General features: G+C 33.3%; 1 protein-coding gene across 9 annotated transcripts in view; it reads left to right on the top strand.

Moving 5' to 3' along the window:
- Positions 1-23,306, top strand: part of ERBIN (erbb2 interacting protein) — a 108,184-nt gene extending 84,878 nt beyond the window's left edge. For 3 of the 9 annotated variants that reach the window (XM_082835753.1, XM_082835751.1, XM_082835752.1), the window contains 9 exons: positions 3,887-4,001; positions 5,706-5,889; positions 7,675-9,223; positions 13,233-13,376; positions 15,925-16,044; positions 18,445-18,654; positions 19,755-19,847; positions 20,336-20,410; positions 21,217-23,306. In XM_082835753.1, coding sequence (XP_082691879.1) covers positions 3,887-4,001; positions 5,706-5,889; positions 7,675-9,223; positions 13,233-13,376; positions 15,925-16,044; positions 18,445-18,654; positions 19,755-19,847; positions 20,336-20,410; positions 21,217-21,324 — 2,598 coding nt within the window. In that variant the 3' untranslated portion in view covers positions 21,325-23,306. The remainder of the gene's footprint in view (positions 1-3,886; positions 4,002-5,705; positions 5,890-7,674; positions 9,224-13,232; positions 13,377-15,924; positions 16,045-18,444; positions 18,655-19,754; positions 19,848-20,335; positions 20,411-21,216) is intronic. The other 6 variants (XM_082835757.1, XM_082835756.1, XM_082835754.1 and 3 more) reach the window with 5 other exon arrangements.
- The last annotated feature ends 1,361 nt before the right edge of the window (positions 23,307-24,667 follow it).

Raw genomic sequence — 24,667 nt, 5'->3', positions numbered from 1 at the left:
ACTATGTAAATTATGTCTTTTAAAAAAATATTTATTTATTTTGGTTGCGCCAGGTCTTAGTTGTGGCATGCAAGATCTTTAGTTTTGGCATGCGGACTCCTTCTTAGTTGCGGCATGCAGGTGGGATCTAGTTCCCTGAGGAAGGATTGAACCTGGGCCTCCTGCATTGGGAGTGCGGAGTCTAACCCACTGGACCACCAGGGAAGTCCCTACTATGTAAATCAGATTGTGGCAGTGTTGTTCTAATTCTGTAAAATTCATAACGGCAATTGCTTTTATTTCTGTAACTTAAAAATGAAAAGGTTACATATATACAATGGAATATTACTCAGCCATAAAAAGAAACAAAATTGAGTTATTTGTAGTGAGGTGGATGGACCTAGAGTCTGTCATACAGAGTGAAGTAAGTCAGAAAGAGAAAAACAAATATCGTATGCTAACACATATATATGGAATCTAAAAAAAAAAAAAATTGCTTCTGAAGAAGCTAGGGGCAGGACAGGAATAAAGACACAGACATAGAGAATGGACTTGAGGACACGGGGAGGGGGAAGGGTAAGCTGTGACAAAGTGAGAGAGTGGCATGGACATATATACACTACCAAACATAAAATAGATAGCTAGTGGGAAGTAGCCGCATAGCACAGGGAGATCAGCTCGCTGCTTTGTGACCACGTAGAGGGGTGGGATAGGGAGGGTGCGAGGAAGGGAGATGCAAGAGGGAAGAAATATGGGGACATATGTATATGTATAACTGATTCACTTTGTTATACAGCAGAAACTAACACACCATTGTTAATTATACTCCAATAAAGATGTTAAAAAAAAATGAAAAGTTGCTGTAGGTGTACTTCAATTATTTGACTTCTTTAGGCATGTATCATTGCTTATGAAGTAATTTTTTTCTTGAATATCTGAGACTTTTTTTTTTTTTTTTGCGGTACGCGGGCCTCTCACTGTTGTGGCCTCTCCCGTTGCGGAGCACAGGCTCCGGACGCACAGGCTCAGCGGCCATGGCTCACGGGCCCAGCCGCTCCGCGGCATGTGGGATCTTCCCGGACCGGGGCACGAACCCGTGTCCCCTGCATCGGCAGGCGGACTCTCAACCACTGTGCCACCAGGGAAGCCCCTGAGACTTTTTTTAAAGAGATTCTTCCCGTGGATCAATAAAAACTGTAACTTTTTTTTAAAAAAACAGCTTTATTGAGATATGACTCATATATTATACAATTCACTCATTTAAATAAAGGGTGCAGTTCAGTGGTTTTTCAGTTTAATAAAAGTTGTGCAGCCCTCACCACAGTCACTTTTAGAACATTGTCATTACCCCAAGAGAAAGCCGGTACTTCTTAGTCGTCTCCCTATAACTTCTCCATCCCCCCAAGTTTTAGACAACTAGTAATATACTTTATCTGCATCTCTAGATTTGGCTGTCCTTGGCGTTTCATATAAATGTAATCATCTGATATGTGGTCTTTGTAACTGTTTCCTTCACTTAACATAATGTCAAGACTATTCATGTTGTAGCATGAATCAGTACTTCCTGCATTTTTTAATATCTGAATAATATTTCATTGTAATCATCCATTATGAACATTTGGGTTATTTCCACGTTTTGGCTATAATGAATAAGGCTTCTTTGAATCTTTGTATACAAGTTTTTGTGTGGATATATATTTTCTTTTCTCTTGGGTATATACCTCAGAGTAGAATTGCTAGATTGTATGTAACTTTATGTTTACCTGCCAGACAGTTTTCCAAAAGTGATTACACCATTTTATATTCCCTTCATACACTGCTGGAGATATTAAGTGCTACAGAAATTTAGAAAGGAGATATTTTCTGGCTACGAAGAACCGTGGATGCTTTAAGTGAAGGAAGCATTTAACCTGTATTTTGAAGTGTTTCAATTAGCAGAAATAGGAGAATTGAATGAAATGGAAGGAATAATGAGAGCAAAAGCATGGTATTTAGAAAATGTAGAAAAGAGCATGTTCCATCTGACTGAATATGTCAGGGGTTATAGTATATGAATAAAATTAGTAAGGTAGGTTGGATCCTGATTCTGAAGCCCTTAATACCTCTGCTAAGAAGTTTGGACTTGATGTTCTACACTGTAATCTTTAGGGAGCCACTGAAGACTTATTAGCAGAATTATCTACATTAAACATAATCATTGGAGAAAATGCAATATCCAGGGAGAAAGAGTAAGAAAGGAAAGAATATAAGCTAACTGCAGGAAGATTAATTGAGATGAGCAAAGGAAACAGAAAGATGGGAGGAGATTTAGGAGACTACAGTTCCCAGAAGCCCAGGTGTAATATAATTTCATGAAGGAGAAGGCCTGGTCAGCAGTTTAAATGCTGCAGATGTCAAAGATTGAGACAGACCTCCTTGTCCTTTTATCTCATTCTTCGCATTCATTCTATCAATCAAGTCCTGTTAATTGCAAAATTTCTGTCAAATTCTTTTTTTCTTTACTATCCATCACTGCCATTGCAGGACAGATGTAGTCTTTTTTTCTTCAGGACTATCAGTATAGCTAGTTTCTTTTCTGCCAGTCTCTTTTTCTTTTCATACATCTTTAATACCAGAGTTACTATTTTAAAAGAATCTGATCTTGTGAGTTCCTGGCTTGTCAACTTTCAGTAATGACCAATACATACTTAATTGAGTTCATACTCAGAGCATAACCTTTTACGATCCGTTCCAGTCTGCCTTTTCTGTCTCCTGCCACTTATCTTAAGTTCCAGCTGCATGGAGCTGACTTGGCATACCTTTTCTTACTTCCATGCTTTCCCCTACTCAGAATGTCATTTCCCTCTTAACTCACCCTTCAAGACTAAATCCAATTTACATTCTCTCCCTAATCTACTTAGCAGTCTAAATCTGTTGTAGTGCAGTTTGGAACAGGGTTGGCAAACTATGGCCTATGGCCCAAATCCAGCCCACTGCCTCTTTTTGTGTGGCTTGCAAGCTAAGAACAGCTTTTACATTATTGAATGGTTGAATAAAATTCAAAAGAGAAAGTATTTCGTGAAATGTGAAAAATTAGATAAAATTTAGTTTTACTGGCACACAGCCATGGTAGTTTGTTTACATATTGCCTGTGGCTACTCTTGTGCCACAGCAGCAGAATTGGTTGGTTGAAACAAGAGACTGTATGGCTTTCAAAGTGTAAAATATTTACTCTCTGGCCTTCTTACTGAAACAAGTTTTCTGACTCCAGTCCATGTCTTATTATGGCACTCTTAAAGCACCTAGAAATCTTAGTATTTTTAATAGAACACCCTTTTAAGAGCTTTTATTTATTTTTATCATATTAACTAGGAATAATTTAACCTGTAGTAGATCTGATTTTATATACACTATATACAGTGTTAAAATTTTTCTTTTAATATTTGTTGATGACAAGGTCTTTTTTGTGTGCTAACAGCATTCAATGGTAGATAGTCTGGGACAGTCTACCATTGGAACCCAGTGATACTTGAGGGAATAAATTTGAGGGTTAGGAATAGACTTTTTATTAGAGTACCTTCACTAAACTTGAGTTTTTCGATGGCAGGGATTGTGTTTTATTTACTCATTTTTGTTTCTCTGGCACTTGACATATTACCAGGTACATACCAATCATTAATACAGTTGGATTAAGGACTGCACAGAAAATTATACCTTAGGCACTTTGGTGTACTGTTAATAATTTCCATAGGTTTACAGCCATGTCTTGAAAAATTTAAGTCATATACTAGTTTTATTCACTATTACCTTACAAAGGTTTTTTTTACCTGTTCTAAGTATTCGTTTCTCTGAAGTTCTTATGACTTAATATTTAAAGAAACCAAAATTTATTTTTGTAAATATTTTCTCTCTTTTTTCTTTAAATTAGGAATCTGAAGAACTTTCTTCTGATGAAGAGATGAAAATGGCAGAGATGCGACCACCATTAATTGAAACCTCTATTAACCAGCCCAAAGTGGTAGCACTTAGTAATAACAAAAAAGGTTAGGTGTTAAAGGAAAGCACTAAGAATAGAAATGGGCTGAATAAGTTTATACATTTTTTCACATAAATTTCACTAAATGTCATTATGTTATTTAAAACACTTCTTAGAAACAATTTTTAAAACATGCCTTTCTAAAAGGTCTATTCCTTACCTCTCGTTTTTAAAGAAAAATCTTGATGGATCTTTTCTCTTCCCTCATTTGTGCAAGTTTACTTACATGTCATAGATTTTATAGGCAAATAAGCCTAGATTATGATTCCATCTCTACCACTTATTTGCTGTATGATCTTTGCGCTCCTTAGTTTTGTGTGTGTATATATTAGACATACAATAAGGCTAATGAAGGGTTTTGTGACTCTGAAATATATCGGATTAGTGCCCTCAGACCTAGCATAGTACCTGATGTATAACAGATGCTGCTTGTTACTTTCTCTCTCCCAGTACTTCTTTTTAACATCCCCACCCCCACCCCCACCTGACACGGAATCTCAGACTCTTGGAAAGGAAAGAGAACTTGAAGAGTCTCTATCCCTTCCTTTTATCCTTCCCTCACTCCTCTCCACCAAATGTCTGAACATCTCTACATTATCTCCACTAGAGGTTTATCCAGCCTTTACCTTTATGGCATTAATGAAACTTACTATCAGGGTGGCCCTTTGGAGGATAGCTTGGGGTTTCATAATAATAATGGTACTGATATTTGTTACTAATTGTTAATTACTGTGCTAAATAGTATACATGTTATTATCTAATTGTCACAATTGCCCCATGATAAGGAGGTAGAAGAAGAAGAATATGTCTAGGAGAGAACTTAAGTGCCATATAGTTTAACAGTATTTTAAAAATTCAGAATCCAAAACCCAAATACCTTAAAGTTGAAGTTACAGAGCCCCATGTGCTACTGTTTTCAACTGTAAACACAATCCAGACTACTTGAACTGAGATATTTGGAACAGCAAAAAATTCATATAATCACCTATGACTACATGTCTGTATGTACTATTTCTATGATTTGGCTAGAATTGAGTTAGTTAAAAACAGCCTTTAGGGTTGTAAAGATATTTACAACAATCTATTTCTGTTTATATAGTTGTTACAAATCCATCTCACATATTGAGAGTTCACTATTCATATACAATTCTTTGAAATGATTTTAAAAAGTGGAAAACTGACCTTGTGAAAATTTCTGAATTTGTTTGGTGTTTGTTTTTTGGTTGATTGTGCTGCTCATTTTTATTATCAGAATAGATGAAAACAATTCCATACATGTATGAAATAATTTCTACCCCAGAAAAGTTTACCAAGGTTATGAACTGTACTATGTATTTCTTACTATTATGACTGTTTAAAGATGTGTGGAAAAGCATATTCACTAAAACTAATTGATGGCCTTAAACATTGTGTGATATCATCTTGTCAGTAGTTTAAACTAAATCAAATTCTGGGTAACTAACATTGGTCATATTTTTTTAAAAAACTACAGGTATTACTAAAAACAAACTAATTGAAGGTATCACTATTTCTAAATTCTTTAATCTTTTTATGTATTAGGACTGAGTTTTCAGAGGTGAGCCTCTGGTTATCTTCTTAACCATATAATTCTTTACCTTATATATTGAACCAGGACAATATAAATGCCATATGTCATCACTGGAAATTCTTCTTGGCTTTATCAATAGCTTAAGGTTTTTTTTTGTTTCAGATGATACAAAGGATACAGATTCTTTATCAGATGAAGTTACACACAATAGCAATCAGAATAACAGCAACTGTTCTTCTCCATCTCGGATGTCTGATTCAGTTTCTCTTAATACTGATAGTAGTCAAGATACCTCACTCTGCTCTCCAGTGAAACAAACTCATATTGGTATTAATTCCAAAATCAGGTTTGTGAACATCTTAACAAAATAATTTATTTGTACAATAAATAGAAGTGGTAAGGCAAAGAAATATATATTATTAAAACATAAAAGATTTTACAAATTAATATTATAGAAATGGTTCAGGCAGTGTATATGGTTTCTTCCCCACTTTACTACTAATTATTTAACTTTTATACATTTCCATTTTAAATCAGTCTTTTAAATGGGGGAGAAAAGATTTAAAATATATTCTAATTCTCTTCATTAAAAGGTTGAACAGTTTTATAATATTTCTAGGTATTACAACATAAAGAGCCTGTTCGGAATAATTCAAATTAAAAGGGGTATTTCTAGAGTTAGAAATGCAGAGTCACTTTGGGGGTTATCATTAAAGGGTTCAATCAGATATTTCTGATTAGTGCTGTATTTTTGGTTTAGAGTTAAATTTGTAGGTCAAACTCACTGAAACAAGATTTACTTCCTACAGGCTTGAATTTGGGTGAATCTTAAAACAAATTTATTACTAGGGTTCTCAAGAAGTTTTGTTATCAAAGTGAGACTATATCATTTTACTTTCATGTTATTGTATCAGCTAGAGTGCTTAATAGAAAGATTTGGGTTACTACTGAATCTAAAGCTTATTGTATGGATATTGTTAACTAATTTTTAGAGTTAAATAGTTCTTAAATTCCAGGTATATTTAAGTCAAATTTTTCTATGCATTGATTTGCATTGCTTTAAAAGAAAGATGAATTTTATGTCTCAAATTGAGCTTAACTATTATGTAGTTGTAGTTATGATTAATCATTTATATCTATCCTCTGAATTTGAGGCTAAGATCAGTATGGTAAAATATTAATTTTAAAACCTCTTAGAGGTTAAGATAATGATTAATTTGTCAAATAGTAAAATTTTACTGATATTGTTGGGAAGTAGTTTAGTCTAAGTCATGTTTTTTGTAATGAAATAAAGGCTAAGAAAGGGATATAGCCACACCTTTTTTGTTGTATTTCTAGTAATATTTTTTGTTACCTAATGGGAAGATCAGTATTAAAGAATTTGTTGAAACGTAACTTGAATATTTACAAAGAGGACACAGATATGTTTTCATATCACCAAATAGAAATAAAATATCTTCTATAATTTTGGAATGGTACATTTTATAAATATTTGCCAAATACAGTGTAGTCACAGAAAAATGATTAGATTTAGGTTCTCTTTTGATCTTTCTTCATATTTTGTAGATCTTTGAGTGATTGTTTAGTTTTTTGTATAATTTCCTTATATATATTTGAATCTAATAATACCTACTTAGTTAATATGATTAACTGATCAATAATGTGAGGTTTCAGAACCATTTGTATAAATATTGTGTGCTTTTTACTTAACTATTCAACTTGCCTTTCCTCCATGTATGTGCCCATCTTTCAAGCATTTCATGTTTTAACACAGTCATGAAAAGATGCAGAAGTAGAAGAGAATTATTTCATTACATAATCACATTTTTCTTCATTGTTTAGCTCTATTAAACTATTGTGATAGATTGATGATATTGATGAAAATTAATCTTATCTATGAATTTTAATTAGTATGCTTTACCTTGTCTCCATTTAATATAAATCTATATTATTTGACTGTTACAATAATATTTTTAAATTACATGCTTGATAATAAAGGCCTTTTATCTGTAACTCCCATCAATGCTCTTATCTTTATGTACCTACACATTAATTAATTAGTTGTTAATGTTCCCCATTACTAAGAAAACTGGGCTTTATGATGTTTGTGATAAAATTTTCTTTGTTTTAGGCAAGAAGATGAAAATTTTAACAGCCTTTTACAAAATGGAGATATTTTAAATCATTCAACAGAGGAAAAAACCGAGGTTCCTGATAAAAAAGATTTTAACTTACCTGAATATGATTTGAATATTGAAGAGCAATTAGTTCTTATTGAAAAAGGTGTTGACTCAACAGCCATATCTAATGAATCTCACAAATTAGACCATATCAATATGAATCTTAATAAACTTGTAACTAATGATACATTTCAACCAGAGATAGTGGAAAGATCAAAGACAGAGGATACAGTGCTTGAAACAGGCTTTTTAAGCAATAATGCTAAAGGAGAGGCTGAGCACTTGGATAATGGAAACAAGTATCCTACTCTTGAATGCATAAATAAGGTAAATGGACGTTCTGAGGGAACTCCACAGTCTCCTAGGAGGACTGAACCACATGACACCAGTTCTTCTGTTGATGCAGGTCTTTCCAAAAGCACTGAAGATCTCTCCCCTCAGAGAAGTGGGCCAATTGGATCTGTTGTGAAATCTCATAGCATAACTAATATGGAGACTGGCGGGCTAAAAATCTATGACATACTTAGTGATAATGGACCTCAGCAGCCAAGTGCAACAGTTAAAGTAACATCTACTATTGATGGAAAAAACATAGTCAGGAGCAAGTCAGCTACGCTTTTGTATGATCAACCATTGCAAGTATTTACTGGTTCTTCTTCATCTTCTGATTTAATAGCAGGTACAAAGGCAGTTTTCAAGTTTGATTCAAATTATAATCCTGAAGAACCAAATATAATAAGAGGCCCCACAACAAGTGGCCCACAGTCCACGCCTCAAATATATGGTCCTCCACAGTATAATATCCAGTACAGTAGCAGTGCTACAGTCAAGGACACTTTGTGGCACTCCAAACAAAATCCCCAAGTAGACCATGTCAATTTTCCTCTGCAGCGCTTTCCTAGATCAGAGAGTACAGAAAATCACAGTTATGCTAAACATTCTGCCAATATGAATTTCTCTAATCATAACAATGTTCGAGCTAATACTGGATACCATTTACATCAGAGACTTGGTCCAGGAAGACATGGGGAAATGTGGGCCATCTCACCAAATGACCGACTCATTCCTGGAGCATCGCGAACTACGATTCAGCGACAGAGTAGTGTGTCCTCTACAGCCTCTGTAAATCTTGGTGAGCCAGGTCCCACGAGGCGGGCCCAAGTTCCTGAAGGAGATTATTTATCATACAGAGAGTTACATTCAGTGGGAAGAACTCCTCCAATAATGTCAGGATCACAGAGACCTCTTTCTGCACGAACATACAGCATTGATGGTCCAAATGCATCAAGGCCTCAGAGTGCTCGACCCTCTGTTAGTGAAATACCAGAGAGAACTATGTCAGTTAGTGATTTCAATTATTCACGGACTAGTCCTTCAAAAAGACCAAATGCAAGGGTTGGTTCTGAACATTCATTATTAGATCCTCCAGGAAAAAGTAAAGTTCCTCACGATTGGCGAGAACAAGTACTACGACACATTGAGGCCAAAAAGTTAGAAAAGGTAATTAAACATGAATTTTTCAATCTCCTATTTATGAATTTACTAATTTTCCTTTAAAATATTTGGCAGTCTTTGTTGATGAACCAAGATACTCTGAATTATTGAATATATACCTATATTCTAGAAGTTTTTCTTTGGTAGTGAGATTAGAGGTCCAAGTTTAGACTTAGCCAGTCTCAAAACAGTTGGGATGTCAATATAAACTTCTTTCCCTTCTCTTACTCCTTAGTGTTTTCTAATGGGCTTACCTTCATTTTATATATTTAGCTGTGTATCTTGTTTAGATTGTGTCATACTACAAATAATACACATATATACATGTTTACCTCTTATTTTCTGGCTTCCTGCTCTCTATTAATAATTAATTATGTAAATATGTTTACAGAAATAGCAATTTACCATATAGTTAACAGAATAACAAGAAATGTATTGTAAATGTATATCTTTCACCTAAGATTTTTTTCCTCAGTTCATGTTGTATGACTAACACTGTCACTGACTCAGATGGCTTCTGGCATGGCATTTACTCTTGACTTTCCTGAATTGCATTTCTGACCTATTTGAACTCAGGTGTCTGTGGCTCTAGTGTAGTGTAATGTAGTTTGGAAATAAGCTCATGTTCAGTTTATAACCTTATGTATAGATATTCCTTTTTTGACAGGAGATAAAATTTTTTTTAATTATGCTTAAGACTGATACTTTGGGGCAGTTCCATGGCCCAAGTATATAAGGCATATTCGTTCTTCAAGATTTAGCTTCATATCTCTCAGTGGATTTTATCCAAGGATTGTTTTAACTTTGTTTATTGATATAAGATATTTTTAAAAACAGCTGAGCGTATACAACCTCAATTAATCATTATTTTTTAAAAATTCTTTAAGTTTTTCAGAAATCAGTGTCTAAAATGTGATTAATACCTTATGTCAATTCACATTGAACCTCTGTCTGTAATTGTTAGCTCTTTTTAATTCTGTTCTTAGCTTTAAATAGCTGAGCATCTATAGCATTAGGCGACTTTGTTGTCAGCTCTCCATTTTGTTTCGGCTGTAATTCTCTACATACTGTTGAGGCTCTTTAAATTTGTGTGCCTTATCTATGGAATTTGGAAAATTCTTAAGTAAAGGGTAACATAACTTTTATAAATAAATTTCTGGTGATGGTGTGGAACTGGATTTGAGGAGGAAGAGGCTATAGTCAAATTGATTGAGTTATGAGGCTGTCTAATGGTCCAGAAAATAAATGGAATGAAAAATATATCAGTGGAATTGAGGCAAAGGAACAAATTCAAGAGTCAATTCTGAAATAGATTATAAGAGTTTACTTCTGATGGGAATATTCCTGTAATCATTCATTGAGGAAAAGGGATTAAGCTTGAGATTGGTACCTTGAATAACTGTTTTTTGGGACTGCTGTTAACTGGATATTGAAGAGGAATAGCAGGTTTGGAGGAAGAGATGAGTTTGGTTATCATTATATTTTTAGTTGGCGTCTCAGATGGCTATTCTCCACTACTTTCCTGTCTGACACAGACACACCTGGACTTTAGTAAATAGGAAGCAAGTAGCAGCCATCTCATTGTTCACTGTATCTCTCTAAATTCTAAACCTCATGTTTAGAATTTACCGTATGATTGCTTAGAGAATGCATGACAGTAGTTTCCCTGTTGTGCTTACTGGTAATTTATAGGTGAGAATCAATTCAGTGAAATTTGGAAAAGCCGTTTGAGGACACAGGGCAACAAGATTTAGACTGTGATGGAAGATCTCTATTTGCTCCTCTGCATCTCCTCCTCTCTCCCTTAAACATAATTCTAATGGTGTGGTAGACATTTGAAAATTTTCCTCAGGGGATTTCACAATGCCTGCCGTACCTCTAGAGGAAGAGTTGCTACTTTGCCCAGCTGAGGAGTTTAGTAGTAACACACAAAGAAATAAGTTATTGAAGCTTACTTGGTTTTTTTTAACCTTGTAGTAGTAACCCCTCCTTCCCAACCGCTGCAGCAAACTGTACCTGGAACACAAATGTATAAAATAAATCCCACCTCAGAAATCTCAAGACTTATTTAATTAAACTAATCAACAGAGATTGAAAAGGAATAAAAATTTATTTCAAAATTAAAATTATTTCTAATATATCAGCATTTGCCAATATTCCTTATTATATTAAAAACTGATAAGCACTCAACCAGAATATGATTAACAAAACATGATGATTTCCATGTTCACTTGCTATTATACAGCTATTAGCATGTAGTGAAAAACAGTGCCCAGGACGTTTGCCCAGCACTTAATTGAGCTTTGCACAATGTGTTGATGTGTTGTGACAGAGTGCAGTTTTATGTGGCTGTCTCTGTACAAGCCTGAATTCAAAGTCAGACCTATTCCAAACTTTAGCCTTTTTAATCAGTGAAATATTTACAAAAACCTCATGTATGTTCAAAGATGACAGCAAAGGCTTTGTTCCAAGATCAACATATTATTAAAAAGGGTCAATCAGACCACTCTAGTTGACACGTTAAAACTGTGTGTAACACGTGAGGGTGTGTTGCTGAAATGTTTCTCTGTGTGTGTGGTTATGTGTATAATTTATTTTTACATTCTAATGAGGTGTTTGGGGAACCTCTGAACTGCCTCTGCCAAATTCTTATTCTTTGTGAGATGGTTTGGGAAAGTACAGGCCTGGTCTGTTAAATTCAGCTTTTTCTTTAGTCTTTACTTCAGAATCCACAAAATAACTAAATGTGTACATTGTAATTTTACAGATTCTTTTCATTCTGGAATGTCATGTTAATGTTTCTTGGTATTAGAGATCAACTTCATAATCTGGAGAAAATCTGTATTTTCTAAGAGTAATACAGAAATGCTTATTATATATGTCATAACATATATATAAATGCTTGTTGTAAATGTCATAACAAGTATTTGTGGATTTGTGCATTTCTTACTAATAAGTCATGCCCAAAATATGGTTTCTCTCGGTTTGACCATCAGACCCTTAAAGTTTAGGGACATGACTAAAAGCATCCACGTGTGAAAGAACAGTAGTTAACTCTGGGAATAAGCAAGCAGGAACAATGAGAATCAGGCAGTGCTTTTATTGAAGTACATTTCTCAGGCAGCTCTGGGATTGGCAATTAGGCATTTATAGTAAACTCAGTCGTGGAAGGATTCCATCAGTGAAACTTGAAGGGTTCTTCAAGTTTAAGCAGCAAAGTCACTACTAACTACTAAAATATAATAATCTTTAATACCTATCTATTTGAATGGGAAAAAAAGTTTTACATGTGCATTTTCTAGATTTATTGAAATTTTTTTCCTGGTAATTGTAAAGCAGTAGGAGCCTTTTAAATGTTATATCCTAAAACTCTGTGTGTATGTTAAACTTTTCTCTGATGTTAAGACATTTTCCTAAATGTGGAAGATAATTTTTATTAGAAATTGCAATAGCCAAGAGCCAGGTATTTTTTTTTGCAAATATATTTTGTGCTGTATTATGTATGTCTAAACTCTCCATTTACTTAATAAGACAGAATTAATTTCTATAAAATGAAGCAGACTCTCTAGAAACCCATTTTGACTTAGAAATAACTGAATGTTGGTAAAGTTTATCTTTATAAAGAAACTAGTTTGTGTTCTGTGTGTAACTATATACGTACAGGTATATCTGGGTATAACATGAATTCCTATCTTCCGACAACCTTCTAGTAAAATATGTTAGGAGTAAAAGAAATAATCGCATTATAAAAGCAGCTGTATGTTTGCACTTTCTTTTTTGGTGTTTAAACATGCGAATGGTTGGGTTTACATATAATTATGTGTGTACATGTATGTTTTCATGTAAATATATGGTAAATAGTGCCAATTTCTTTCAGTGGCACTGAAAATTCAGTGTTGCCTGATATTTCTGCGTGGTATTGGGGTTACTTGTATATATGTCTATGTACATAACATGTCTTGTGAATTTTGCATGCTACACTAATCTCTGTTAAATCTATCCCCTCTTTATTCAGAGCATGCTGTCAAGGTCCTTTAATTCCAATTTTACTGCTGTAAGCCACTGTCACTATGGCAGCTCTAGGGATCTGCATGGCAGCCAAGGCAGTCTTGCCTTGAGTATTGCAGACGGAAGAGATTCTGGTGGGCACATTTTTCGAGTGAGTACCTGTAGTAGATCAGTACCTTTAGTACATAGAAGAGGAAGAAACCCCACATTTTGATGTTTTAACAATTCTAGAAAATAAATTTGTGCTGTGGGTTAAATATCTTGTTTACCTCCCAGTTCTTCCATGGCTTAGTTCTAAAACTCTGCAAAGCTGATTTAGTTTTTATCTCTTACGTTTCTGTGGTCATAACTAAGGATGTAGTCAGCTCTTATATAAAAAGGGGTGAGCGATAGGAATCTAAGAGGTTTTTTAAAAAATTATTTTTCTTCGCAATGCTTTCTCTTAAAATTAGCTTCCTTTCCCTAACTCAAGGTTTTAAGGCTATGCCATGTGTAATACAAAGAGGGGTTGTGGGAAAGAATAATTTTCACTTTAGTGATTGAGGGTTGGCAAATGAATACTTGGAACTAAGTTTAATCATAATTTGCAGAATATGATTAAATGTGAGCCTGGAGAAATTGCATTAAGTACCAGTGAAAAGGCAAAACCCAAATCCGTTATTACCCACGTAATCGTTAGTGGGGAAGAAGAAAGGTTTATTCTTTTAATGAAAGTTAAGGGTAGGGGATAAGAATGACAGAAACGGAGAAAGAACAGAAAAACTCTGTGTGGCTGTTTTAAGATTTTTCTTTCCGTGACAACTGAGGTGGTAGCATGGCCTCTAAGTAAATGTTTCCTCTGCCCCTCTTCCTCCATCCTGAAAAGACCTTTCTCCCGTTGTAAAGCTGCATTCTCTCCCCCATAATTTTATTTCCATAGTGACCCTGCTTCTGGGTCCTTTGCTTTTTCCTGAGTGTCTCCTTCCCCACCACCCCCAATCTCCTACTACTTTTTAATATACTCCTGGCTTAACTCTGTTCTAGGATAGGAGCAGTATCCTCGATTCACTTTGTTCTGGCTGGGCCTCACCCATCTTGCTTTGCCTTCTGTCACCTGCCACCACCTGGTTTCTGTGTTACATAATAGTGGCAACCATCGTTTTGTAACTTAGCAGTTTGAAACAGAGAGGAGATGATGGCAAGTAAGCCCTGCATTTCTGGCACTCATTCCAGCTGAAGCCATGGGGTAAAGACCAGGGGCTTTTATTAACTCAGGGATAATCTTTATAATCATGTGGAACAATTGTTCTTTACAAATTCTTGAACAGTAATATCTTTTGCTTGTTTTTATTCAAGTCAGAGTCTTTGAGTCTGTTGCGTTTAGTAACTTTTTCATCCATAATGCACTTGTTCATTTAAAGACATAGTCGTACATTCACGCTTGAGTTTAAACTTCAAGCTGTGAGCTGAGTTGATTATTATGCATTCTGAAAGCACATCTCAAAAACGGAAAAGGAAAATAAAGTAATAAAGTATTCATTGTATAAATAAACAAAATTAGATCAAACTACATCTAAAAATGCTAAGCCATGGTTTGAACTAGCAACAAACTGCACATGATAGCTTTGTTGCAGATATGGTTCCTAAGACTAAATTATAAACCCTTAGATTTACATGTATCCTATGGCATATCATAATGAACTGGATTTCAGATTATTTTTCAACATGATGATATAGTTTGCTTATATGTGTTGCCAGCCATACACTGTTTTGAAGGTAACAGTACTGCTATTTATCACAGTCTCTGTAGTTTTCTAAAATATAGCTAGGTGTGTTTAGAACTAAATTAAGATGAAAAATAAGCATCTTGCCTCCCAGCATATTTATAAGAAATATTCAGAGATAATGAGATATTGAGTCTGTTTTTTCTCTAAAGGTATCAGTGAAATAAACTATAATGTAAGGATGTTATTTGATATATAAAAATATGAACTCTAATAAAATTTAAAAGCATTTCATCAGAGCAGTGCTTTTGAAAATACTGAGCTAATATTAGTATGATACAATTAGGCTAAAGCAAGTTTTATAAGACTGTATGTTTATTGATATTGCTCATCATTAATAAGGAAATCCTGGGTGATACTGTGCTGTTAAAAAAAACAGCAGTTAATTTTTTTACCAAAAAACTTTTTGCTGTGCTCAACAGGAGTGCATATATTTTAGTTTCTCTTAAAATTTGGGTAATAACTTGGATTAATAACTAAATTTATTGCTCAAAGTGTTAAAAGCTAGGTATTATTGTAAATAAAACTAAAAGTATTATAAAGGAATATCTTAACAGTATATGTTCGTATGTACTTTTCACACATTATAAGAACAAACATTTTGCCATGTAACTTTGAAAGACTGTTAAAGGTACTAATATTTTTTCCAGTTTTATTGCGATATAACTGATATATAACATTACATTAGTTCAAGGTATACGTAATGATGGTTTGATATATGTATGTATTACAAAGTGATTACCACAATAATAAATAAATATAGTTAACACCCATTATAAAGGTGCTAATATCGATGGTAGTTATGATGGTAATGTTTGATTTGGTTCTTCATCTTTCCATTGTCTAGCAGTATCTCCTCTCAAGTGTCATCATCATTTTGGTTTCACATCTTAAAGATCATTATTTGTTTATTTTTTATTTCCCCCTCATTTGAAGCATCCCCAGACATCCTGTGCAGGAGATCCTTGTCAAGATGATATATTCATTTCAGGACAGCAGAACTACCCGTCAGCTACACTTAGTCACAAAGATGTTCTTCCAGACAGCTTGATGAAAGTAGGTGCTCAGGGAATGAAGTAGTATCTGTGAGCTTATTGTGTTTTACAGCTTTTGAACTAAGAAATACCATATATGCTTTAACGCTGAAAATGCTTTTTTGAGGGCCTTCACCTCTTGATTAGTAAGGGTTTTTTTTTAATAATTGAGAAATATGAAATGAAATTTCACTCTGCTGTTTCTTAGTTTATTCCATGATTTCTTCCACACTGAAGAATCATTTTGTTATTTTTGGATTTCTGTAGTATCTCCTACTTTTTGGCATTCCTGATAGTAAAACTGTTTGGAGAGTTAAATATGAACCCGTCTTAAATTCTTCATTGGAGGATGAAGGCATTTTAACATACTTTAAATGTAATTAGAAATCACCTTGAAAGACTTTTGTATATGGTAGAATAGATGATGGTTGTATTCTTACTACTTTTATAACTAAAGCATCACTCATTTAGAGAGTTTACTTTTTTGTCACCAATGCTGGATAGATAATTCTTTTCTTTAGTATTTTCCTCAGCTGTTCTTCATCTTAACTAAGCCCATATCCCTAGTATAACCAGTTATAATTGTGAAGCATAGTTATGTATTATATAAACTTCTACATTGTTCTTGAGAGTAGGAATCCAGCCATGTAAGTTTGTACGTATTTATTTATTTTACCCTTTTTTTGTTGTTTTTCTTTTAATTGCTGTCGAGTTTCTTTTTCTGCTATCCAATTTCTTTTTTCTTTTTAATATCCATTTTCTGGTTTGGGTTACTGAGTTTGTTTTATGCTTTTTATTCTCCTGAGTTATCTGCTAATCATAGCTTAGTATATTCCATGGCTATGTTTAACACTGATGTAGAATGTGTTCTACACATTCAGGTATGTCTAATTTCTAGGTGTCAGGGAGTCTTAAGAATGGGTCAGAAGTAGTTATTGTCCAGAGTATTCTCCCCAGGAGAAAGGTATTAAATCTGCATGTAGGAATAAATTGTGCTAACATGAAGAAAAGTAAGTGCTGTCTACAGAGTTATGCAAAAGTAATAAAATAATTGCACAACTATTTAAGTACTCCTAGGAGGATTAATTGCTTCAAATCTACAGTGATCAAGTGGGAAACAACCACAATATTTTTAAAAAAGAGATAATATAGCACCTCTTCTCTCCAACCAACATAAAATTTGTGAGAGAATAATATCTTTGTGCCCTGTCATGAAACACTCATGTATATTCCCAGGCCTCAGAATTAACTAAGTTCTCAAGTATAATAAAATGAAAAAGAGAACTTTTTTTTAAAGTAAAAATATTATTCACCAAAACCAAACTTCGTATTCCTCAGCAAGATGAACATAAGAAGATAATACATAGTTCTGAAACTATTGCCATAATGTTTTCCCAAACTTTTCTACTTTGGATAATTTTAGGGAAATGGGACGCAAATCATCACAGTTTTTCTCTAATTTCCTTGTGGGTTAATAGTTAACAATGAAGTTTTAAATGACTGAATCGCTTAAATGTACTTATTTCTTCTTCTACACAAAAATTTCTTTATATGCAAATATTTGTAATGTAAATATAACCTCTTATTTTTCAGATAGATTCCTCACATTAACAGAAGTAAGCTATTATCACATTTCCATAAAGGTTATTTTTAAATCTAAAAAACAAGAGACTTTAAGACAAAGATATTTCTTTAACAGCAACAGAATAATCTGGAGTTTTTGTTTAGCTTGTGAAAAAAGCAAAATAAAATGTCATGGTTTAATTTTTGTGGTTAACATTCTATGGAATTAATACTTAGAGAGTTTAAAAATTCCTAACTTGATACACACACACACACACACACACACACACACACACACACACACACACGGAATAAATCAATTTTCTACTGCATAGCTAGATTGGCTTTTTAATTCTGGAGAGGAAGGAATAGAGGTAGAAGAATATACTCAGATTATGAAAAACTTCTACCACAAAACTACTTATACTTTCATTCTAAAGAAAAGCATCAGCAAATGCATATTTTGAGTGTATGTGAGAGATTAAGTATAGTATGGGAAGAGATGCCCTTTTAATGGGCTTACTTAAATGTTAAAATTTGACATACTGTTTACCATTTTAACATTGGGTTAAACTTACAGAAAAGCAAATAATTTTAAATGTAGATATGATGTACTTTAATTTGAAACTTTTGAAGAGTGAATCTATCAGCGAGCACTCAGACAAGCTTAGAATTAAGACATTAACAGTTTTTTTTCTTTTAAAAGTGTAAAATTAGAAAAAATGGCACACATGGCGTGATACTGTGTGATTTAGAATGTTAAACTCTAGTGCTTTTGTATTGCTCCAAGAAGAACATCCAAATATTTGTAACAAGGCATTATTATTGGTCATTTTAAGAGACTTCATGTTTTTCTTAGATGCCTTTGAGTAATGGACAGATGGGCCAGCCTCTCAGGCCTCAGGCAAATTATAGTCAAATACATCACCCCCTTCCTCAGGCATCTGTGGCAAGGCATCCCTCTAGAGAACAACTAATTGATTACTTGATGCTGAAAGTGGCCCACCAGCCTCCATACACACAGCCCCATTGTTCTCCTAGACAAGGCCATGAACTGGCAAGGCAAGAGGTAAGAATGATCAAGAATATTTGGAATATGAGACTAAGCTTTTAATGTATTTTATAGGTTATTTAATTATAGCAATAAATCCATACAGAATTTTAACATAGTTTTTACTGTTTTGTTTAATGGCTTGGTTTCATGTTAAGTTTATAAGGTATTAAACTTTGTGGTTTAACTTGACAGTATGATCCCCCCTGTTCTGATAAATTGATATAGGATAGTATTGAGGGCATGATTTTTTTTTTTCCTAAGGTGGTTGTATTTCCAAAACTGGTTGATGATGATACTCCAGTAATCAGACCTTCTTCAGGAATAAAAATAGTAGACCGTTAAACTTGAATGGCATATTATAGTTTGCTAATTGTTATTTGATAGTTAGCTTTTGAAACTGGCCTATAGTCTCCAGACTACTTTGAGAATTAAATCTTACAAAGTACTTAAAAAGTCAACAGTTATATATTCATATATTTTGATAGTTTATTAATAAAATATTATTATTAGAAACTTAGAGAACAAATGCTTCATTCATTTTGTTTTGGTCTCTGGGGAAAGGGAGTGTTTTATAACAAAAGTTTAGTTCTTGCATCTTTTTCTATAGCTTGGTTGTAAAAAATAGTATTGATTGATCATCAATCCCAACTCCTTTGAAGCATATAAACAGATTTAGGAAATGAGTTAATATCCAACAACCACCCAGGGATCTTTTAGATGTCTTATGAAACATCCAGTAGTCAGAAATACTATGTAATTTAGATGTTCTACAAATGGAAACTGATAATAAAATACATGTTTTGTGTGTATGCTCTATGTCATTAAAGTCCGTGCTGTCCAAAATATATAAAGTCAACATTAACTTGTTGCATATCCTCATAAGATAGCAATAGGTTAATTTAGGAGCTATGCTTTATAATCCCAGCTGTGCCTTTAACTCACTAACTCATTAACATAATATTTCACATTGTAGTTTCATTTCATCTGCCCAAATATTTATTTTAGTTGAATTCTTACATATTTATGTTTTCTTGAACTTAATTTACCAGTGTGGTTATTATTGTATTATAGCTTTTTCTGATACTAGTAATAAGTTTATTTCCATATTAACTCAGATTCGAGTGAGAGTTGACAAGGATCCAGAACTTGGATTTAGCATATCAGGAGGGGTTGGGGGAAGAGGAAACCCATTCAGACCTGATGACGATGTGAGTTTTGTTTATATATCCTTGAAATGCTCATTAATTTTTATTCACTAAATTAGTACCTTTTATGTATAAGTAAAAATCTAACATATTTATATAGATATAGACAGACATCACCTTGTGATTTCCCCCTGTATTGTTCAGCTTTTTGTTTTGAAATGTGATCAGCTCAAATTGTTTAAAGGCTACAAATTTAACCAAAAATTTTTAATGTTCATTATATTGTGAAGTGATTTTTTAATTGTTAATACTTTTCTTCACATCTATAGAAGTAACTTTTTTATCACTTTAATAAAAATCACTAAAGTAAGAATTACCAGAAGCACAAATAACATAGCGTGGTCACAATATTATTCAGAGGAGACAGGGAGAAAACTTGCACCACAATTCAAATATTTGCATACTATTAAAAAAAAGATTGCTCCTTGGTACTGTTTTATTTATGCATACTGCTTTCCATCAAATAATTATCTTTTTTGTTGTTATTAAAGGGTATATTTGTAACAAGGGTACAGCCTGAAGGGCCAGCATCAAAATTACTGCAACCAGGTGATAAAATTATTCAGGTAACTAAGATACTTTTTTTTATTACTTTTTGTTTTATAACATCTGCCTTCCTCATCAAGGGATTATTAAATGCCAGATTTGAAAGTAAGCATTTTATGAAGATATCTTTAAATACTTGTGGATGAAAACAGTGGCGTTTCTTATAGGCTACTCTCCAGTGCTTTCATAGCTTAAAATAGTTCCACCTTGTACCTTGGAAGATCATACTGATATTTTTAAATAAACCTTAGCATTTTTTGGAATATATCTTAGCCTTTTGTTTAAGTTTACGAATGTTAACTTCTTCTAAAATAAGATGATGAAAGAATCTCCCCTGTGTGTTACGAGAATTAAAGGATTTAATTCACAAGAAGCACTTAGAACTGTGTGTCTGATGTATAGTAAAACATCATTAGATGTTTAGCTTAAATTATAAGAAGTGTAGTGTCCTTGATCTGGTGGCTCCTAAGCAATGGAAAGACTAGGCCTTGACCTCTTTTACCCTTGCAGCTTGGTGACCTCAGTTGTACCTTAGCGTATACACACAACACCATGTCTGACACTGTCTTAGACAAGTGCTTCCTAATGTCAGGTTGCTATGTAAGAATCATCTGAAAATGTGGGCAAGATACAGGCCCTGGGTCCCACCTTCAGAGATTTTATTTCCATAGAGATGGGGTAGGGCCCAGGAGTCTAGATGTTGTTTTAAATTGCCAAAATGATGCTTATTTTCTGCCAGGTTTGTGAGCTGGCAGAAATTCAAATGCACAAATGCAAATAAATGACTATGAAATTTTTTTTTAAGCTTTTTTCTTCTTTCTTCTAGGCTAATGGCTACAGTTTTATCAATATTGAACATGGACAAGCAGTGTCCTTGCTAAAAACTTTCCAGAACACAGTAGAACTCATCATTGTACGAGAGGTTTCCTCATAAGAGCTGTGGACTAAAAAATGGAGAGACAGCAAGATTTATTGGAAGATACTTGCAGGGGAAATTAATATTTTGACTATTTTTATATATAAAGAACTCAAATATGTTCAAATTTGTACATTAATGAAATAATGGAATTTGTGGTTAGAGGGAAAGAACCACTGTACAGTATATAGGGGAGACTGTTGAATTCATACCATATAAAACTTTTAGGTTTTTAAACATAGCAGTCAAGGCTACAAAAACAAATGTATGTTGTTTTTGTATAGAGTGTAGGTTTATTTTTGGATTTCATACACATGATTGAACTCTGTGCAAGGCTCTAGTTAGCCTTGATTGTAGCCCAGAGACAGATGGCAGAGCTATCTATCTCATAGCTTTTATGCCCTTATTTTTATTCAACTGGTATTAATGTTTTTCTGCTGAAACTTTTTTTTTTATGTGGGCAAGAGATTCAAAGTGTTGGCTTTTGCTATGTGCATATTGAATTGAAGAATGAGTAGGTGAAGGTGGTGCTGGTGGGTTCACTTTCCAAGGCCAGATTAAAACAGTTATTTCCTATAAAAATCTGGAAGCAAAGAATGAAAAAAAAACAGCTGTTAATGTGTTTTTATTAATAGAATAATGCAATAAAAAATGTGATGTCTTTTTAAAGAAATAAAAAAGACAATAATTGCATTTTATGAGCTCTTCAGGATCTGTTCTTGTCATAGCCATTACTCTACATCTGCTACTAGTGAATCAAGTTTCAATTTTGTAGTCACAGGAAATTTTTAACTCTTCTGTAGATGCATGTCCATGCATTTTCTTTCCTTTTTTTTTTTTTTTTTTTTTGGTCCATGCATTTTCCGTGATGCAGAAATTCCTTGATTTTTTGCAAATGGTGGTACTTGCAATTTGTTTTATAATTAGTACTCCATTTTAATCTTAATTTATAATTTTTATTTTAAGCAACAAATGAAACTGAAATGGCCAGTTTTAAGATTGTGTTGCTGTAACACAAAATGTAAGATTTAGGAAAGCCTCTTGATTTTGTTTGGCCTCAACATTGCCTTGGTAAAGTAAAAGGAAACAGTACGCATGGAGCTAGGAAACCAAAGCAAGTTTGTGAAACTGGCACAGTGATAGAGAATTGCTGTGGAGAGTTGTAGAGCAAAGGGATGGGTCCTGGAGGCCTACCAGTGTGTAATGGTGTTCAGATAAAGGGCTGTTCCTACAGGTAACATTAAATGTGAACTCGACACTTCAGAGTCTTTAAAGGGTTTCTAAGTGTATCAGTGTAATAGTGTTTTACCACCAACTGCCTTTGTTCCTCGTTAGTGTAACAATTATTTGATAGAGGTTTATTAATTTTGTTCAAACCATTAATTTTATTTGTTTTTGTTCTGTCTATGTAATCAAATAAAATTTGAGTGACATGCAATGGTAAGAATTAATGCATGGTTATTTGGACCAGAAAAAAGTGCCATAGAAGACCAATAACTGTTTTTAGTCGAGGCTAGTCTGAGCGTTTCATTAGAGCAATATTCAGTTATTGCAATTCATTTTTAATTACTAAGAAATATAATTTTGGAATTTTGAATCTGTTACGCTTTGTTCTTCAACCTTGTTTTAAGGTTAAGTCTTCTATAAGACTAGCAAAAACAGCAATCTGCATTATTTTTGCAAAAGTGAGTTGGACTCGTTTGTTTCTTGCTAGTCAGAGTAAATAGGCAGTACTTTTAAAAAGATGTGAACTCCAATACTGCACTTCTTTCAAGATGTTATCAATTGGTTATTGTACTGTATAGTTTTAATAATATTGATTGAAGCCCTTTAACAACTCTTTGTAAATTTTAACTCATTTTAGTTGATTTTCAGTACTATTTACATAGGAATTGATTTTTATGGATATAGTAGACAAAATGTGCTGTATTTTGATAAAATTCATTTATTGTATGTGTGTTGTAATCTCTAAAAAATGACAAACAGCTTCTTTAAGACAAGCCTTGGTGTTCCCTTTATTCATAGTTTATTTTAAAATATTAATTTTGGCATTCTAAAATTACTCCCATCATTTTTTATTGGTTTCGGTCAACTTCTCACAGTCACATTCTGCTTTTAATAAGGAATACAAAAAATAGGTATAATTCTGACATTTTCAACTTCTTTACCTTGAATCAGATACACAGACTGTGATTTTGGAAAAGGAAATAAGCCACAAAGAACAATTGATTCATCAATGATCTAACCTTAAATTAGTTGTCTGCACATTATATTGAAATATTACAAGTACAACAAATGTTATATACACTAGTATTTTCTTCTATTCTAGTTAATTAAAAAAAATTTTAATGTTCTCGTAACACACAAAGTCAAGTAAGAAAGTTTGTTACAAGATGAGTAACATGACACATAACTTAAAAAACTAATAGCAAAATAGTTTTGCACTTAAATAGCCAAAGTTTTCTCCTAAAATACTGGAAAATTAAAATTAAATAACAAGAATTCTTCATTAGAATTTTTGTTTTGGTAATGATGAAATTTCAAAATTTGAATAAAAGAGTAATAATTTAAATCTTTTGAGGAAATAGAAAAGACATTTTTAGTTTATATATTATTGAGTAATCTGTAGTTAAGGCCCATGCCCATAATTGATATACTTATTTTTAATAAGTATTATGTAGCAAACCATCAAAACCAAAACTGTCTTATTTTTAGTAACAGCATTTAAAATTGACCACCCTAAAATTTTAAACCGTTAAAAATTATACGTCCAGCACAAAATTGTTTACACAAACTAAAGTTTTATGCTGATTCATTAAGGAATCACTGGTTCCTCTGAGTCCATGAAATTCTAAAATTCCCTACACATTTATTTTGTAAATATTTTTCTGACCTCTTTGGACTTGAAGCTGTGTATATACTTGAAAAATTCTTTAAGAACATTTAATCCCTCGTATTTCTGGGTATGGAAGAAGTGTAGGTTTACCTTATTTTTTACTTCTGAAGGAAGCCTTTGGGATGGAAATGTTTTTCAGTTCAGGACTGGTGATCAGTAACATCTACTTGAAAAGGTATTTTTTTCATTCTTTGTTGAAGTTCTTATTAGCTTATACTTTTGGTTTAATGTATAGTAAATAGATTTCTTATGAACGATATATTGAAATCAAAATTAAAACAATTTTGTTTCATTAAAAGAGTTAATGAATACACATAATTGATGATGAACAAGGGAACAAGCAATTACTTTTAAAAGGTAGTCTAGATTATATAAGTAGCCAGCTCAAACCTTTAGGTAATCCTTTTGTTTCTAATAATAGAATTCAGAAAAGGTTGACTATCTTATATCTAAAGCTGCTGTTTC

This window comes from Leucopleurus acutus (assembly GCF_964270905.1).
Source record: "Leucopleurus acutus genome assembly, chromosome: 3".
Lineage (NCBI taxonomy): Eukaryota > Metazoa > Chordata > Mammalia > Artiodactyla > Delphinidae > Leucopleurus > Leucopleurus acutus.
Note: the sequence above shows the minus strand (reverse complement) of the source record. Positions and strands in the feature narration are given on the sequence as shown.